At 41.3% G+C, this 18,543-nt stretch overlaps 1 protein-coding gene across 1 annotated transcript in view; it reads right to left on the bottom strand.

Annotated features, from left to right (window-relative positions):
• ULK2 (unc-51 like autophagy activating kinase 2) overlaps window positions 1–18,543 on the bottom strand; it is an 85,453-nt gene that overhangs the window by 35,531 nt on the left and 31,379 nt on the right. Inside the window, exons 11-12 of the mRNA XM_023764852.1 lie at window positions 14,773–14,944; window positions 1,670–1,730 (exon numbers count right to left, since the gene is read on the bottom strand). Coding sequence (XP_023620620.1) covers window positions 1,670–1,730; window positions 14,773–14,944 — 233 coding nt within the window. The remainder of the gene's footprint in view (window positions 1–1,669; window positions 1,731–14,772; window positions 14,945–18,543) is intronic.

Here is an 18,543-nt window from a genome sequence, read left to right as displayed (position 1 = left end):
TATATATTGAATTGTTATGCACTTCCAATTGACCAGAGAGTAGGGTGGGAACCATGTGGAGGGGGAAAAGGAGGGACATCTGTAATACTTTCAATAAAAAAGACTTAAAATAAATTTAAAAAACATTAACTCAAAATGGATTAAAAATCAAAACATAAGATCCAAAAGTATTAATACCTAGAAGAAAACATAGGGAAAAATTTTCAAGCCTAATCATTGAATCAGGCAATGATTCTTGGATATGGATAACAAAAAATAAACGAATGGGACTACATCAAATTTTAAAACTTCTGTGCTCAAAGAACACATCAATGGAGTGAAAAGTCAACCTATGGAATGGGATAAAATATTTGTACATTGCATATCTGATAAAGAGTTAATATCTAAAATATATAAAGAATTCCTACAACCTGACAACAAAAAACAACCTAATTACAAAATGGGCAAAGGATGTGAATAGACAATTTCACCAAAGATGATTTACAAATGGCAAACAAGTATATGAAAAGATGCTCAAAACCACTGACCATTAAAGAAATGCAAATCACAGCCACAGTGAGATATCAGTGCACACCCATTAAGGAGATGACTAGGAAAAAAAAGGTGGCTATTATCAAGGGGAAAAAATAACAAATGTTTGCAAGGATATAAAAAATCAGAACCCTTGTACACTGTTGTAGGAATGTAAAATGGTGCATCCATTATAGAAAACTGTATGGCGTATCCTAAAAAATTAAAAGTAGAATTATCATATGATCCAACAACCCCACTTTTCAGTATATATCCAAAAGAATTAAAGCAGGGTCTTTTGCCGGGCCGGCATGGCTCAGTGGTTGAATGCTAACTTATGTACCAGGAGATCATGGTATGATTCCCTGTCAGGGCACACGTCTGGGTTTTGGGCTTGATCCCCAGTGGGGGCATGCAGGAGGCAGATGATCAGTGATTCTCTCTCATCATTGAGGTTTCTGTTTCTTTCTTTCTTTTTCTCTCTCTCTCTCTCTCTCTCTCTCTCTCTCTCTCTCTCTCCCCCTTCATCTCTAAAATCAATAAAAATGTATTTTTTAAAAAGCAAGGTCTTTTAATTAACAGATATTTGCATATTCACATTCATAACAGCATTATTCACAAGAGCCAAGAGGCAGAAGCACTCCAAGTGTCCACAGACAGATGAAAGGATAAGCAAATGTGCTATAGACCCAAATGGAATATTACTCAGCATTAAAAAAGGAATTCTGAGACATGCTACAACATGGATGACCTTGAGGACACTGTACTGACCGAACTAAACCAGTCACATAAAGACCTATTGTAGTATTCTACTTATATGAGGTTATAGAAAGTAGTCAGAGTAATAGAAACAGACATCGAATGGTCGTTACCAGTGCAGGATAGGGGGGATGGGGAGTGTTCATACACACTGAGTTCTGGGTTTCAGTTCTGCAGGATGAAAGAGTTCTGCACAACACTAAATATTCTTTACTGAACTGTAGACTTTAAAATGGTTAAGATGGCAGATTTTGTGTGTTTTATTCCACAATTATATATATTTTTAAATGATAAATTGAAAAAATAAATTTTAGACTCAAGAACACACAAAGTTCTATAACTGTACTTATAAGAAAACCAAAATATAAAAAATATTTTAATTACTTATGTGTAAGCATACCCTCCAAACACCAAGAACTCATTTGAAGCTCGTCTGCCGGCAGTTCCCATTGGCATATCATCTAAAGGAGAAAGAGAAGAAAAATGTAGTCAGTTCTGCTGTACTGGCTACTTAAACGTAAACTGTTCTACATGATTATTAGCATGGATGAAAAGGGGCCACATCTAAACCTGACAAGCTCAGGGGAGGCCTGCATGGCAGGACTTGCAAACTCAGATCTAAAGGAACCACACAGAATGGTCTGAAATCAAAACTTCCTGACTACTAGTGAGTCATGGTCGGTAGCCCTGTAGTCGGCCGGCATCTTCCCTGACAAAGGTCAAGCTTTACCTTACCTGAGCCTGTCTACTGCCTTTTTGCATCTAGGATAACATACCTTTGGTATGTCAGGGAAACCCCTTTTCCAGACCCTCCAGGGCACAACCTCCCACCAGAGCAGGAGCCCACAGAGCCCCTCACTGTTACCCTGCTCCCCACACACCATCTCCATGTGTGTAAATGTCACTTTCCTATGCCCACCAACGGAAGGAAGCATGTGTCTCTAGGGCTTACTAGTACTTTTTATCCAATCCCAGAGATTTCCCCATTTTGCTTTCTCCCGCCTCCCTAACCCATCCCCAGTGGATCTCATATAATTCCCTGACACTTTCTATTTGGTTCTAATGTGTAAAATAAGGAGCAAAGCTGCCGTTCTCTGGAGCATTTTCTCAATCCACTGAGGTTTTGCTTCCTCGGTGGATTTGACAACAGTTTGGCTCAAATAAACTCATAAAAATTCTCTATAGGTTTGGATGTTTCTTATGTCGACATTAGGAAACAATTTGAGCACAATCATTTGCCTACATGCAATTTCGTCCATGAGTAACAACAGGTGAACACAGAACACTGTACGCAGCTGAATTCACAGGTTGCAAGCCTTTCAATTCCCACTTCTAAAAGCAAATATCAGGTCTTATCAAGGTAAAGTGTCACATTTATTGCAGTATTTATGTATTTCTTCACCATTTAACATGTGAAAAAACTGTGCTTTTTTTTTTAAAACTGTGCTGTTTTATTGTGCTTTTTATGTCACTGACAAAAGTTTTGAGTATTGTATCCCCTAATCTCAATTTGCCCATAAACTCTGCTGTTTTTACTGAACTCTGCAGGTTATGGTGCTTTTTAGGAACATACATCACATTCTAGCACAACTGATGGTAAACAAAGTCTAGTTCACTCTAACACTGGAGCACCTCCGTCCTCCTGCATAATAAATACTCTCTTGGGTCTTGCATGGGTTGTTGAACAAGCTGTCATGGAAACTGGGGCCTCTCAGAGTCAGAAGCCTAGCCTCGAGGCTTGGCTGCTCCACTGTGGCCGGACCAAAGGCCTGGGTCCCAGGTGCCAGAGGAAAACCAGGGCCGGCAGCCAGGGGAAGGAAGGCCTATTGCGCGAATCTTCGTGCAACGGGCCTCTAGTCTATATAATAAAAGCCTAAGTGACCATTATGGCGGAAAGACCAGAACAACTGGTCACTGATGCACACTGACCACCAGGGGGCAGACGCTCAATGTAGGAGCTGCCCCCTAGTGGTCAGTGTGCTCCCACAGTGGGAGCGCTGCTCAGCCAGAAGCCAGGCTCACAACTGGCGAGTGCAGCAACTGAGCGCTAAGGAGTCAGCGGGTGGGCGGTAAGGAGCGAGGGGTCCCAGACTGCGAGAAGGATGTCCGAGTGGTCATGGACTGTGAGAGGGCGCAGGCCAGGCTGAGGGTCCCCCTTCTTCACCCCCCAGTGCATGAATTTCGTGCACCGGGCGTCTAGTAATTAATATGTATTCATGTGAAATCAATGTTGACCAAATAATATACATTTTTAAGAAAGTAAACTTTTCTGCTAACTGGTACTCAAAAAGGTGGAGGGGTCACAAAAACCCCTTTGACTCGTCCTGAAGGGGAACTGAGAAATGCATTTATTTGGTACATCTCAGGTCCCTGCTCTAAGGAAGATTCTATTCTAGTAGTAAAAGAGGGTGATCATGTCAGAAGTGGTAAGAGTTTAAGGAAAATAAATTAGAATAAGAGAATAAAGACCAGTGGGCAAGGAAGCAGTTCTATTTTAAAGACAACAGTTGCCTATAGGGTAACAGAGGAAAAGGGTAGATGGGGCAGGGATAGAAGCTAGATTTCACTAAGTGTCCTTCATTTTGTAGCTTTGAGTTTGAAACCATACATAATTATGAAACAAAATTAAATTTTAAAAAAAGAACAATCCCTAGAAATCAAAAGTAGAATGTAGCAAAGGAACCTAACCATATATTAATTTGATAGCATAATCACCAAAATAGAGACAGGCTAACAAGCCAAGACAAGCAGAATAGGGAAACTGAGACAAATAATTAAATAGCAGTTTGCAGTCACCTAGAAAATCTAGATGCCAAGCAGTTGGCCGCCATCTAGTAAATCCTATCTTCCCTAAACCAAGGACACTTGAGAGGCATAAATGGCTCACACTTCTCCTCCCCAACCAGAGGGTAATAGCTTAAATCACCCTACTCAGGGAGACAGAGCAGAAATCCAGTGAGTGCCATTTTCCAGCCACACCCAAGGACAAATGAAGAGACTAAATCTCATTTTGATACATCAGCATAAAGCTGATGACTATTCTATCGATCCTCCCCTAAAACCTCCCGGCCTTTAAAACCCCTCAAAACACAGGCCCTAGTATGCACTCTCCTTCCCAGGAGCACTCCCGCTCCCCTCTTGTTCCCCCACCAGCATGCACTTCCTAAACTCTAAGGGACCCCATGAGGCTTGCGGCCAGGGCAGCAATGGACAGTGGCAGTTGGTCTCAGGCTACCCTCCGAACCTGTCCCCAAAGCCCCCTTCTCTCTCACTTCTTAGTGAGCCAAAGCAGCCCCGCCGAGGCTCCTTCCCCGCCCTTCCTTGTGTGAGGTCCCCAGTCACCAGGACCCGTGATGTGACATCTTCCCTGCACCGAGCCAAGAACACACTCACGGGCAGCCGGCTCTAGGCAGACCCCTCAGGGCCTGGTCCCCTTTCCAGTAACAAAATGAATTTTTCAAGAGACTGTAAACTTGGTGATTTAATTAGACATTCCTAATGGTATTATCCTAAGGACAAAAATACCCACAAAAAGTTTTTTAAATGTTTTTTAGTAATCAGATTATTTTGATACCATGTTGTTATTTTGAAACTATAGGGGGAAAGGGAAGGAGAGATTAGAGCCTAAACTTACAAGGGCAAAAGAACAGAAAAGTCAACAGCCACAAAAATTTGGACGCTAAAAGTTGATGTAAGCAGTGTTTGACCTAGCAGGCCGAAAAAGCCCACAAGTACCATCTTATCAGATTCACAACAGGCTGGTCAGTAGTAGTGCCGGATCCCCATATAGGAAAAGACGGGGACAGGGGGAAGCACAGGTCTCTGAGCCGCAGAAGGCCAGGCAGAGGTGAAGGCAGCAGGATACAGCGAGAAAGGGGGTTAGTAAGTGCCATCTCACACACTGACTATTGAGACCTCCAGCCTCTCCCCGTTGGACTCCCCCACATGGCATCAGGTACAGACTCTTCAGGCAGAAGACTGGCCGAGTCTTCTCTGGGGACCCGAGAAGCCCCTCAAAAAGGAAGCACTCCAAGGCAGTGACTCAGCCTTATCACCCAGAGAGAGGCTTACTATTCATAAGACCCACTACCTGCAGGGCTTTCAAACTACGTTTTAATTTTCCATTCTTAATTATGAGCATACAACACTCACCAAATATCCCAGGAAAGAATCTAATATGAAGCCTAGACTCCAAAACAAAGTAGGTAGGGAAAAAAAAGAACTACAATATTTTTCAAGGAAAAGTTAAAATATATATATATATAATGAATGACTTCAGAGATAAAACAAAATATTTCACCCTAAGGTAAGAACAATACTACTCAAAGGGGAGAAAAAGAGCTTCGGAGAATTCAAAATATGAGAGCATAAATGAAAAATGCAATAGAAGTGTTAGAAAAAAACATTAAGGAAATTTCCCTAAAAAGTAAGACCAAAAGATGGAAAATCAGAACCCAACCCCCAAAAAAAGAAAGAAAGAAAATCAGAGAAGGGTATTCAGGTATCTGTTATCACTTTATATTGTACAGACGTTTTAAATACCTTATATGGGTTCTTCCCATATCTATTTTCCCATGTAAGGGGCTTAAAAGTCGTCATTCCAACCTAACAAGTAAAAAGCTGAACAGACTGAAAAGTCAACAATTCTTGGAACCGAAAGAGAGGGGAGCACACAGGCAAACCGATGCCCCAAGATGAGACAGACAAGCCTAGGGAGCTCGGGCTTACCTGAGGAGACAGACTCGCCAGCAGAAACCTCCCTGGAAATCAGAGCCGGGACAGGGAAGCTTGCACCTAATTGACAATTTGCTGGACACGCAGTGCAGACAACTCCAAGAGTTACAAACCCCAGCGGACCCAGTCAGAGGGCATCAAAGTATTGTCAGATTTAAGTCTAGGAGCTCAATCAGACTCCCACAGTGAGTATCTGAGAAAGATCTCTTCTTGCTTCCAGGAGGGAAAGGGGAAAAGAAACGTTTTTAAGTCAGAGCATTCTGAGATTATTAACAAGGCCTGCCCTTGGGGGAAACTATTAATCTGCTCAGGTTAAACTCAGAGCCAACTGCCCTGGGGGAAGGGAAATACTCAATGGCAGCCCCTCTGGCCATCCTGTCCCACCTACGGCAGGAGACTAGAAGACTGAGCCTAATCACAGGCCCACGGAAGGCTCCCCTCCCCTCAAACCCTACCACCACATCACTAAGGCCTCTTTACAGCAGTTCCTTTCACCTATACATTAAGTGTAGCTATCAAGAAAAAATTACAAGGCATACCAAAAAGCAAAAAATAGTCTGAAGAAACAGACATGGCAGGGATGTTAAAGTTACCAGGCCAGGAATTTGAAACAACTATAATTAATATGCTAAGGATGTCACCAGGGAGATGAGACCTCGGTTGTTGTCTTCTTGAGGGAAAGATCTCAATCGAGACAACGTGTAGAAAAGCAAGCAAGAATTTATTGGCCGCAGCAAAAATAAGACTTAGGAGAGTGAAACAAGGAAGAGCATAGAAGCAGCAGCAGGAGCCCAGGCTAGGCTGCCAGGGCTCCCTGAGAAGTCAGAAAAAAGGGGTCTTGGAGACAAGCTCAGGGGGTAAGCCCGGGATGAGCTGCCACTGCCGCTGCCCTTTGCTCCCCTGGGGTCCCTTAGAGGTTAGGGACACGTGCCTGTGGAGGAAGGAGAGAGAGAAGGGAATGGCAGGGCATGCCCCTCGAGAGAGAGCACCCTGGGAATGAGCTGCAGCTGCCCATTACTCCCTTGTTGTAAGTCTCATGGGGTCCCTTAGATGTTAGGGGATAAGTGGGGGGGAGGGGGAGGACAGCATGGATGTGTTTCCTAGAGGGAGAGTGAGCTGGGACCTTCATTTTCAGAGGTTTAAAGGCTGGGCATTTAGGGGAGGTGTTAGGGGCGGATCAATAGAGTATTTATCAGCTTTATGCTGATATACCAAAATGAGATTTATTCTCTTAATTTGTCTGTCCTTGGGTGTGGCTGGCAAATACACTAACTGGATTTCTGCTGTCTCCCTGAGTAGGGTGATTTAAGCTATTTGCCCTCTAGTAGGGAAGGAAAAGTGCAAACTCTTAAGTGTCCTTGGTTTAGAATAGACAGAATTTACTAGGTGGCTGCAAACTTCTATTTATCTGTCTCAGTTTCCCTATTCCGCTTGTCCTGGAGTTTTCCTAGCTTCTTACTGTTCTATAACAATGGGTCTAATGGAAAAAGTAGACAGCATGCAAGAACAGAGGGGCAATATAAGCAGAGATGGAAATCCTAAGAAAGAACTAAAAAGGCAAGAGATTAAAAACAAAACAAAATTCTGTAACAGAAATGAAGAATGCCTTTGATGAGCTTATTAGGAGACGAAACAGCTGATGAAGAATCTCTGGGCTAGAGAATATATCCACAGAATCCTCATAAACTGAAAAACAAAGAGACCAAGACTTAGAAAACAAGAACAGCATATACACGGTCTATGGAACAACTAGTATAAAACATGCTTAATGAGATTACCAAAAGGAGAAGGAATGAAGCAAATATTTAAAACCATAAGTAGCCGTGGCCGGTTTGGCTCAGTGGATGGAGCGTCGGCCTGCAGACTGAAGGGTCCCAGGTTCGATTCCGGTCAGGGGCATGTGCCTTGGTTGCGGGCACATCCCCAGTGGGAGGTGTGCAGGAGGCAGCTGATCGATGTTTCTCTCTCATCGATGTTTCTAACTCTCTACCTCTCTCCCTTCCTCTCTGTAAAAAATCAATAAAATATATTTTAAAAAAATAAAAATAAAAATAAATAAAACCATAAGTAATGTCAGACACCAAGGCACAGATCCTGAAAGCTCAGAGAAGACCAAGCGAGATAAATACTTAAAGCAAGTACAGTCATGCATTACTTGACGACCCTGAGGATGCATTGTCAGGTGACTTCATCATCGTGGGAACGTAAGAGTGCCTTACAAACCCTAGATGGGGTAGCCCCTAACACCTCGGCTATACGGCATGTCCTACTGCCAGTAAAAGACAAAAAAACAACTTTCCCTCCAGCCCTCTGGGTTCTTGGGTGAGACATCCTGTAGTAAAAGACAGATTAACAGAGAAAAAAAGCTTAATAACATGGGAGAGACCCAGGAAAACTGAGTAACTCACCAAAATGGCTGAAGCCACCACCTTAAATACCATCTTCAAGTGAAGACAAAAGAAAATTCTCGGGGAGGAGAGTCAGCTATGGGAGGTTACCAGGAAAAGCACAGGTTAACAAGAGTGCGGTTGTTGTGCAAATTTCAGTCCTTGTCTTCTGAGCTGATAGAATATCTAGAGATAAGGTCATCCCCCCTCTTCCTGACAACCTTACAATGAACACCTCCCTTACAAATGTCTTTTATAAATGGTAACTTTTACCATGTCTACTATTTCTTAAAATTAACCAGCCAAAAAGAATCCTTATGCCAAAGAGATATATTTTGGGGCAACAAATTCTGTTTCCCTACAGCTCCTAGACTACAAATATTTACAGCATGTTACTGTATTGAATACTACAGGCAACTGTAACACAATGGTAAGTATTTGTTAAATATGTTGCTCTGAGATGTTACAAGGCTAAGACATTGCTAGGCAACAGGAATTTTCCAGGTCCATTATAATCTTACTAGTGGCCCGGTGCACGAATGTGTGCACAATGGAAGGAAATTAATTAGAAGAAATATTTTAATATTGCTATTCGCCCTTTCTCTCTAATAGAAGTGTCAACAAAATTCATGATCGACAATGACAGATTGAAACACATGCATGCGATTGGTGCCAGCGAGAGCTTTATATGTATCGCGCATGCACGAGTCAACTTAGCCTTTCACAGATATAGAATAAACTTGCTTAATTAGACCTGCTTTCTGATTTAGCTACTTTTTCCAGCCCAGTGAAGCACCCTAACTTCTCTTTCAGGTAACTGTCAGCAACACAGCAGTAAATATCAACACAAAGCAGATTATTATTGTAGATCACGCAGGGAGAACAAAGGGTAAAATATTTAGCTGCAGCAGTGTTTGACTATATTCTGCACAGTGAGAAAACCTGAAGTCATTTTCAAGGTCCACCATTTCTTACTTCTTTTCAGCCAGGTCAAGTTTCTAAGCTTTGTAAATCTCCATTTTCTGGCTAATGGAAAGAAAATAGGATTTCACCAAGTCTCCTATCTACCCACTCCAGGACTTCTGTGAGGATCAAATGAGATGAGGCACAAGAAAACACTTCACAGGCATTTGGTGAAAGTGTAAAATGTTTCCACCTGGCTATAAAGCAAGTTGTGTACCTGAGCTGAAGAAACCGCAAGGAGGCTAGTCGCTAGGGAGAAGAAGCCGGACGTTGCTACGTGACATCATTACCCGGCACCCACAGCCACCTTTTCTGGGCAGGGCTGGGCTATGGGCCGCATTTTGCGTCATGGGGTCTCAGCAGCATTGGCTGTAATTTGGTGGGGTGTCACTCCGGGGTGGTGGCAGGGCCTGTGTTGGGGGAAGCCAAGTGTTGCTTTGTGGGCGCGAGGTCCATGGTACTGTTTCTCTGTAAATGGCCAGTACGTGTCATGGGAGCTCCTGCATTGAGCGCCTGCCTCCTGGTGGTCAGTGCATGTCATAGTCACCGTTTGGACAGCCGGACACTTAGCATATTAGCCTTTTACATATATAGATGGGCCCACCTTTGTATATGTCAGCGGTTCTCAACCTGTGGGTCGAGACCCCTTTTGCAGTCAAATGACCCTTTCATAGGGGTCGCCTAAGACCATCCTGCATATCAGATATTTACATTACGATTCATAACAGTAGCAAAATTACAGTTATGAAGTAGCAGCGAAAATAATTTTATGGTTGGGTCACAACATGAGGAACTGTAGTTAAAGGGCCAGAAGGTTGAGAACCACTGGTATAGGTGGTCCGTCACTGACCTAAACATCATAATGCAGTACATGACTGTACCTCTAGGCATATCATTTTCAAAGAACAGAAAATCAAAAATAAAGAAAAAATCCTGAAAGATGCCAGAGGAAAAGAACACTAAACCTATAGAGGGACAAAGATAAAACCTTCATCTACGTCTCTTCAGAAATCATTCAAGCAAGAAAAGAGTAAAATGAAATATTTAAAGTGTTGAGAGAAATAAGCCACCAACTTAGAGTTTTGTATCCTGCAAAATTATCCTTCAAAAGTGGAGAAAAAGACTTTCTCAGACAAATAAAAATTGAGGAATTTCTTGCCACTGGATCTACCTTGCAAAAAATGTTAAAAATTCTTTAGAGAGAAGGAAGAGAAGGAAAATAATGTAACAGAAAAATGGATCTACAAAAAAAAAAGGAAGATCATCAAAGAAGGAATAAGTGAAGGTAAAATAAAAACTTTCATTTTTCTTATTCTTAAATGATCTAACAGTTTGCTCAAAATAATAATAGCAACAATGTATTAAGTTATACCTTATGTGTAACGCTTATGAATGCTTATACTAGTGAAATGAATGACTGCAATAATACAAGAGATAGGAGAAACGAATAAGGATTATTTTGTTATTAATAAGGTGAACTCACACTACCTGTGAAGTGATATAGTGTTATTTGAAAGTGAACTTTGATTATTTATAAATGTATATAAAACTTTAGGGCAACCACAAAAAAAGTTTTTAAAAAAAATATGATTTTTTTTTTATAGATTTCAGAGAGAAAAGAAGAGGGAGAGAGAGGTAGAAACATCCATGATGAGAGAGATCACTGATTGGCTGGCTCCTGCACACCCCCTACTGGGGATCCAGCCCAAAACCCAGGCATGTGCCTTAACCAGGAATCAAACCCTGACCTCCTGATTCATAGGTCGATGCTCAACCACTGAGCCACAAAACTATAGACTTTAAAGTTTTAAAAAGTATAATTGATATGCTAAGTACAGAAAGAAAATGAAATCATAATTGGAAAAACAAAAGAGTGAAAGACAATAATTGAAACAAAGAACAATGACAATAGAAAAAAGTTACAAATATGGTAGATATTAACCCAACTCTATCAATAATCACTTTTAACATCAATGGTCTAAATGCACCAATTAAGAGAAATTTCAGAGTGGATGAAAACATACAACCCAACTATTTGTTGCCTACAAGAAACTCACGTTAAAACATAGAAACACATAGAGATTAAAAGTAAATGGATGGCCCTGGCAGGTGTGGCTATGTTGGTTGAATGTCATGCCATGCACTGAAAGGTTGCTGGTTCAATTCCCAGTCAGGGCACATGCCCAGGGTGTGGGCTCAATCCTCCAGTAGGGGGTGTGCAGGAGGCAGCTTATCAATGATTCTCTCTCATCACTGATATTTCTATCTCTTACTCCCTTCTCCTTTCCTCTCTGAAATCAATAAAAATATATTTTTAAAAAGAAAAGAGCTTATTTGCTCTTTATTAAAAAAAAAAAAAAAAGAAGAAAATATACCTGGTCAGTGTGGTTCAGTGGTTGAGCATTGACCCATGAACCAGGAGGTCACCAGATGGATTCCCAGTCAGGGCACATGCCCAGGATGCAGAATTGATCCCCAGTAGGGGGCATGCAGAAGGCAACTGATCGATATTTCCCTGTCTCACTGATCTCCCTTCTCCCTCTCCCTTCCACTCTCTCTAAAAATCAATAAAAATATATTGTTTTAAAAAAAGTAAATGGATAGGAATAAAAACCCATGCTAATACTAATAGAAAGCAGGAGTACTATATTAATTTCAGACAAAGCAGACGTCAAAGTAAGAAAAGTAATCAGAGATGAAGAAGGGCATTACATATTGATAAAATTATATTTATGTAAATATAAATTCTTCAAGACATAACAATTCTTAATATGTATGCCCCTAACAACAGAATCAAACCATTAAGGCAAAAACTGATACAAGTGCAAGGAAAAATAGATGAATCCACTATTATAGTTGGAGACCTCAATAATCCTCCCTCAGAAATAGACAGATCCAGCGGACAAAAAAAATCAGTAAGCACATAGTTAAACTCAACAACACCATCAATCAACTGGATATAATAGACATCTATAGGCTACTTCATCCAACAACAGAATACACATTTTTCTCAAACTCACCAAAATAGATTAGACTAGACCATAAAACATACCTTAACAAATTTAAAAGAGTAAAAATCACATGTCTCTTCTCTCAGATAATAATGGAATAAAACTAGAAATCAATAATAGGCTCTAGCCAGTTGCTCAGTGGTTAGAGCATCAACCCACGGACTGAGGGATTGTAGGTTCGATTCCAGTCAAGGGCACCTACCTCATATCTTGGTTGCAGACTCAATCCCTGGCCCTGGTTGGGGAGGGTGTGGAGGCAACCAATCAATATGTCTCTCTCACACTAATATTTCTCTCTGTTCCTCCCTCTCTCTTCCACTCTCTCTAAAAATCAATGGAAAAATATCCTCAATGAGGTGCCGGGGACCAATTCCAGCATGTCGTAATTTCAAGAGTTCCATCAAAAGGTTGATGAAACTTGGGGACTCAACAGGGTTGAGTCACACATGTAGTCACCTGTTGGGAATGGCTGAAGGCATTTCCCCAAACCTGAATAGGAAACTGATTGTGGCTGCCAGATAATTAAAGAGCATCTTAATCTACATGTTATTGCCTCCTACTGACCAAACACCTGAACAGCCATAGGCTATTCCCCAAACTGACAATGCTTCTGTGCCCTTTGAAACCTTACCCTTTGACGTGTATTATCTCCACCTTGCCTTAGGACAAATTGTGTTAATAAAAGCAAGGGTCCTAGACAAGGAGGGAGTCTTCAGTTCCTTTAGCTGACCCCCAATGCCTTTCAAAATTATATCTCGTCTCCGGACTCTTTATTAGTCCCTGGACTCTTTAATCTACACATCAGCCTTTTCCAGATTCCTGAACCCTTCTTGATGCTGGGACAAGAACCCCGGCAATGAGGATTAATTAAAAAAAGAAAAAGAAATCAATAACAAAAAGATAACTGGAAAATCCCAAAATATGTGGAAATTAAACAACAAACACACTTCTAAATAACTCATGAGACAAAGAACATAGTACTTCAAGAGAAATTTTAAAGTATTTTGAAGTAAATGAAAATGAAAACACAACTTATCAAAATTTGTGGGAAGCAGTGAAAGCAGTGCTTGAAAAGAAATGTATAGCATTGAATGCAAATATTAGAAAACAAAAAAGATCTGAATTCAATCTAAATTTCCATCTTAGGAAACTAGAAAAAGAAGAACAAATTAAATCAAAGAAAGCATAATAAAAGGAATAATAAAAATTAGAGCAGAAATTAATGAAAGTGAAAACATAAATCAACAAAACCAAAAGTTGGTTATTTGAAAAGATTGAGAAAATCAGTAAGCTTCCAAGGTAACTAAGAAAAAAAGAGAAAGGACACAAATTGTAATTTTGGAAATGAAAGAAGGGACATGCCTAAAGGTCCCACTGATATTGAAAAGATAGATAATGGCGGGGGGGGGGGGGGGGAGAAGGGGAAACAGATAATAAAGTGCTACTATGAATAACTCTATGTCCCACGAATTTGATAACCTAGATGAAATGGACCAATTCTGTAAAACACCCAATTTGCCAAAACTCACACATGAAGACACAGACAATATAAACAGGCCTATAGTATTTAGTATAGAAACTTGGATTCCTCTTTCTTTATAAAAGTTCTTCCTATCTATGATGTTCATTCCTGCCATTATCTCTGAAGGCATCCAGATTGTTTTGACTCCTCTGACGCTTAGGTTTTTTCCAAAAGAGGTCTTCCCTTAATTCCTCTCCTTAAATTTAACTTAATTTCTCTTATTATGTTGGCTTCTCTATTTCTTTAGACACAAACAGAATTTGAGATTGAAAGGGTGAGGGCTATGCCCTCCATCTTACCCCGTATCCTCCATGTTGGGGCAGGAGCCATGTGCTCAGACCCCTTCTTCCCGGAAGCCCAGGCCTCTGCTGGCCACGCCCGGGATTTCTTTAAACTAACCAATGACAGTCGAGGGATGTGCGCGCCATAAGAATTACCGCATCCTATGTAACAAGACCCGGCTTGAGCCTGGCCAATCGGCAGGGCCCACAGTCCCCTCACTCCACCCCCTATTAAAACCCTGGTTTTTCTCACAGCGGTCGCTCCTCCCCCCTTCTTGCCGTTGGGTCAGAGGGGGCTGGGAGCCAGACCCGGGTCTGTAATAATAATAAAGGACTCTCTGCTTTTGCATCGGACTTGGCTGGCTCCCTGTTGGTCTGTGGGGATCTTGAAATCTGGGCATAACAGAGATCATTTCCTATAGTTTTCATGTACCTTCAGAATACAAAGTTATTGTTGTATGGAAGATGGCCAAGCAGATTTTAGAAAGGTAGGCATGTAATATTGGGAATTCAAACAACTAAATAAGAGAGCATATATAAAGGTTAAAAAATGCTAGTCTAGTAAATTAAAAAATACAATGTGTACAAGTAGAAAAGATTCTCACATGAGTGGTCTGACGAGATGTTGTGTGGAACCAAAACAAAGTCATCCGTGTCACAAGAAGAGTTCTTGCTACTAGTACTGGCAGAATCTTTGGACACTTGTAGATAGTTGGGAGGACCCAATGGTGGGGAGGATAGGTTTTCTTCCTGAATATGCTGCATATCTGCAAGGGACTAAAATTAACAACGTAAAGTTAACACTGGCCTAATAATAAAGTGCAAGTCAGAACAGGCATTACAATAAAGAGTTGGTGTTTTGTTTTTTTTCATTCAATTAGGCATAAAGTTCAATTCCATCTAAAATTTCAATAAATCTCTTTGGAAATCTTTGCCTTCAAAAAGCACAGTTTTTAATCTCTTTGCATAAAGACTTCTTAAATGTTTTCCAAAAGTGATACTTAAAAATATATCATGCTGCCCTAGCCGGTTTGGCTCAGTGATAGAGCGTCAGCCTGGGGACTGAAGAGTCCCGGGTTCGATTCCGGTCAAGGGCACATGCCCGGGTTGCGGGCTCGACCCCCAGTAGGGGGCGTGCAAGAGGCAGCCAATCAATGATTCCCTCTCATCACTGATGTTTCTATCTCTCTATCCCTCTCCCTTCCTCTTTGAAATATATATATATATATATTATGCCATTTAGCACATGTACCTGTATGCCTCACCTACAAGTTTTATAATGAGTCTGTACCATCCCAACATCCTGTTTCAGCTCATTGCCTAGCAAAGCAGATACTCAATAACTGTTTACTTAACAACTGCAATAAACTGTCCAGGGACTTTAATGGCATCTTGCAAGCACACACAGTTTTAAATCTCCAAATGCAAAAAACACTGTAAACGGGAAAGCAGACCATATTATGCAAAAATGTAAACAAACCAATAAGGATAACTGCATTTCAGCCGAGAGATGTATTTACACTCACAAAAAGAAAGATTTGGAAAACCTTCAAGGTATGGGTGCACTTCTTTTGCTTTCCTTTGTTAGGGGGAGGAGTTGGTCTGTGGGAGATGGGACAGCAAGGGAAGAAAACATATGAATATATATAAACAAATACTCAGGTGTAAGTAGCTCTTTGCACCTTTTGGCACTTGCCTAGTTCAAGGTCTCTAGTGACAACTCTAATTGAATGTCTTGATTATGCAATGGTTTTCTAAAACATCGAAATGCATGAGTTATTATGTATTTAGTCCCTATTACAGTTAGCCTTTGTTTCTATTTAAGAAGAGAAAAAATACTTTGTAATGCTCTTTAAATTCATTGCTGGTGCTTCTTTGAAAGTTACTGTGCAATGAAATCTGTCTCAAATCTCCTTATCTCTTCTTTTTGTGTGTGATGCACACTTGATATAAAACCTCATTACTTTTTTTAAAAATATGTTTTTATTGATTTCAAAGAGAGGAAGGAAGAGGGACGGAGAGATTGAAACATCAATGATGAGATACAAACATTGATCGGCTACCTCCTGCAAGCCCCCTACTGGGGATTGAGCCACAACCGGGGCATGTGTCCTGACCAGGAATCGAACTGTGACCTTCTGGTTCATGGGTCAACGCTCAACCACTGAGCCTCTCTGTCCGGGCCTCCTTATTACTTTTTGAAGATAATTTATATCTCAAGGAAGGTAAGACAGAAGGACTAACTATTCTGAACATCAACCATAGGCTGGACACTGTGAAGAGCTTTCCTTAACTTCAGTCCCATTATGGAATCCATTCCATCTTTAAATAAACAGAACTCAGGTCAGGATTTGCCCAAAATCACACAACTAGAAGCAATTGAGTTGAGATGTTATCCAAAGTATATCCACAACGTCTTTCTAGCGGTTTAGGCAGAAACTTTCTGAATTTCTTCCTCTGCTATTTATTTTTTTCTAAATATATTTTATTGATATTTTACAGAGAGGAAGGGAGAGGGATAGAGAGTTAGAAACATCGATGAGAGAGAAACATCGATCAGCTGCCTCCTGCACACCCCCTACTGGGGATGTGCCCGCAACCAAGGTACATGCCCTTGACTGGAATCGAACCTGGGACCCTTCAGTCTGCAGGCCATCGCTCTATCCACTGAGCCAAACCGGTTAGGGCTTCCTCTGCTATTTATAAAATTATTTGCATCCACAGCCGTCTTGGTGAAAGAGATGCTTCTCCTTGTTCAAAGCTAATCTCTCCACCATCTGTGTTCCAATTTCATTCTCCCCACCTCTTCAAGCAACTTCCCTTTCTCTGACACTTCTACCCTCTGCACATAAACATGTTTCATTTTCTCAGATCTCAAATCCCTGAAACCCTTTCAATTACCATCTTCTCTTAACATTTCTTGAAATTATCAATCTTTACTGACTCAAATTCCTCACTTCCCGTGTACCCCTAAACCAACCATAATCCACTTTCTGCCTTCAATGCTCGAATAAAATTGCCTTTATTAAGTTTACCAGTAACAACCACTGCCTACTCCTTAAGTTCCTTGAATTCTTTGCTGCAACTGAACTGCAGACCGTTCCTTTCTTGACACTCTACCCCCTCATTCAGTAACCCTGCTCTCTCTTGCTTTTCCTACTCCTCTCTTGTGAGTGCCTGCTTCTCACTTGCCCCTTAGGAGAGAGGAGTACAGAATTCCCCCAGGTGCCACCCTGCTCCTCTACTCCTCACGTGCTTTAGACTTACCCCGTCACCATGCTACCCTACCTTCAAGCACCACTTACATAATGAGGGCTCCGCAGCGCAGGTTCTCTCCAATGAGCTCTAGCCCCCCTGCTACTTGCCTGCACAATGCGAATTCATCGCTTTTGTACTCCCAAGCATTCCTCCCCAGGCTCCCTTACCGAGTACCTTCACCATCATCCCTTTATCCACTGCCTTTAAGGTCCCCCTCTTCCTTAAATCCCAAGTTCAAGCATCTCCAAGCTCTGCAAACTCATTACCTTTCTCCCACCCGCTTTCCATCCCCTTCTCCTTTTCTTACTGCTGCCTTAGTTCAGATCCTTATTCTTTTTTTTCCTTTTAATACATTTTTATTGATTTCAGAGAGGAAGGGAGAGGGAAGGAAAGAAACATCAATGATGAGAGAGAATCATGGATCAGCTGTCTCCTGCACGCCCCCTACTGGGAATAGAGCCTGAAACCCAGGCATGTGCCCTGTCTGGGAATCAGAGCGTGACCTCCTGGTTCACAGGTCGATGCTCAACTACTGAGCAACGCCAAAAAAAAAACAAAAACAAAAAAGCTGCAATAGTCTCGGGTTGTTCTCTTTCCTCCAGTGGAGAGACCTCTCTACTTGTCTCCAGGCTGGTCCTCCACCTGCTTTTAGAAGCATCTAGCTTAAAAAAGAAGAATCTAGCTAAAACACACAATGGATCCTATCATACCTCCATATAAAATCATTCAAATACCTCGAATAGCTTTAAGGGTAAACTTGAACTCCTTAGCAATGCCTAAATTCTTTCAAGGTACAGCTTCTCCCTATCCCTTTAACGTGATTTTCCCTTCACCAATGCTCTTTATACCCACCAGACTGGACTGCTTAGAAGACTTGTCCAAGAGTACTTCCTGCAATGATGAAAAAGTTCCATATCTAAGCTGTCCAGTATGGCAGCAACTAGCTATATATGACTACTGAGCACTTGAAATGTGGCTAGTGTGACTAAGAAACTCATTTTTAAATTTTACTTAGTTCAAACCAATCCTATATAATAAAAGGGTAATATGCAAATTGACCCTAACAGCAGAACGACTGGGAATGACTGGTCACTATGATACACACTGACCACCAGGGG

The sequence above is a fragment of the Myotis lucifugus genome, unplaced genomic scaffold (assembly GCF_000147115.1).
Source record: "Myotis lucifugus unplaced genomic scaffold, Myoluc2.0 scaffold_355, whole genome shotgun sequence".
Lineage (NCBI taxonomy): Eukaryota > Metazoa > Chordata > Mammalia > Chiroptera > Vespertilionidae > Myotis > Myotis lucifugus.
The sequence above is the reverse complement of the archived record's forward strand: the minus strand, read 5'-3'. Positions and strand labels throughout refer to the sequence as shown.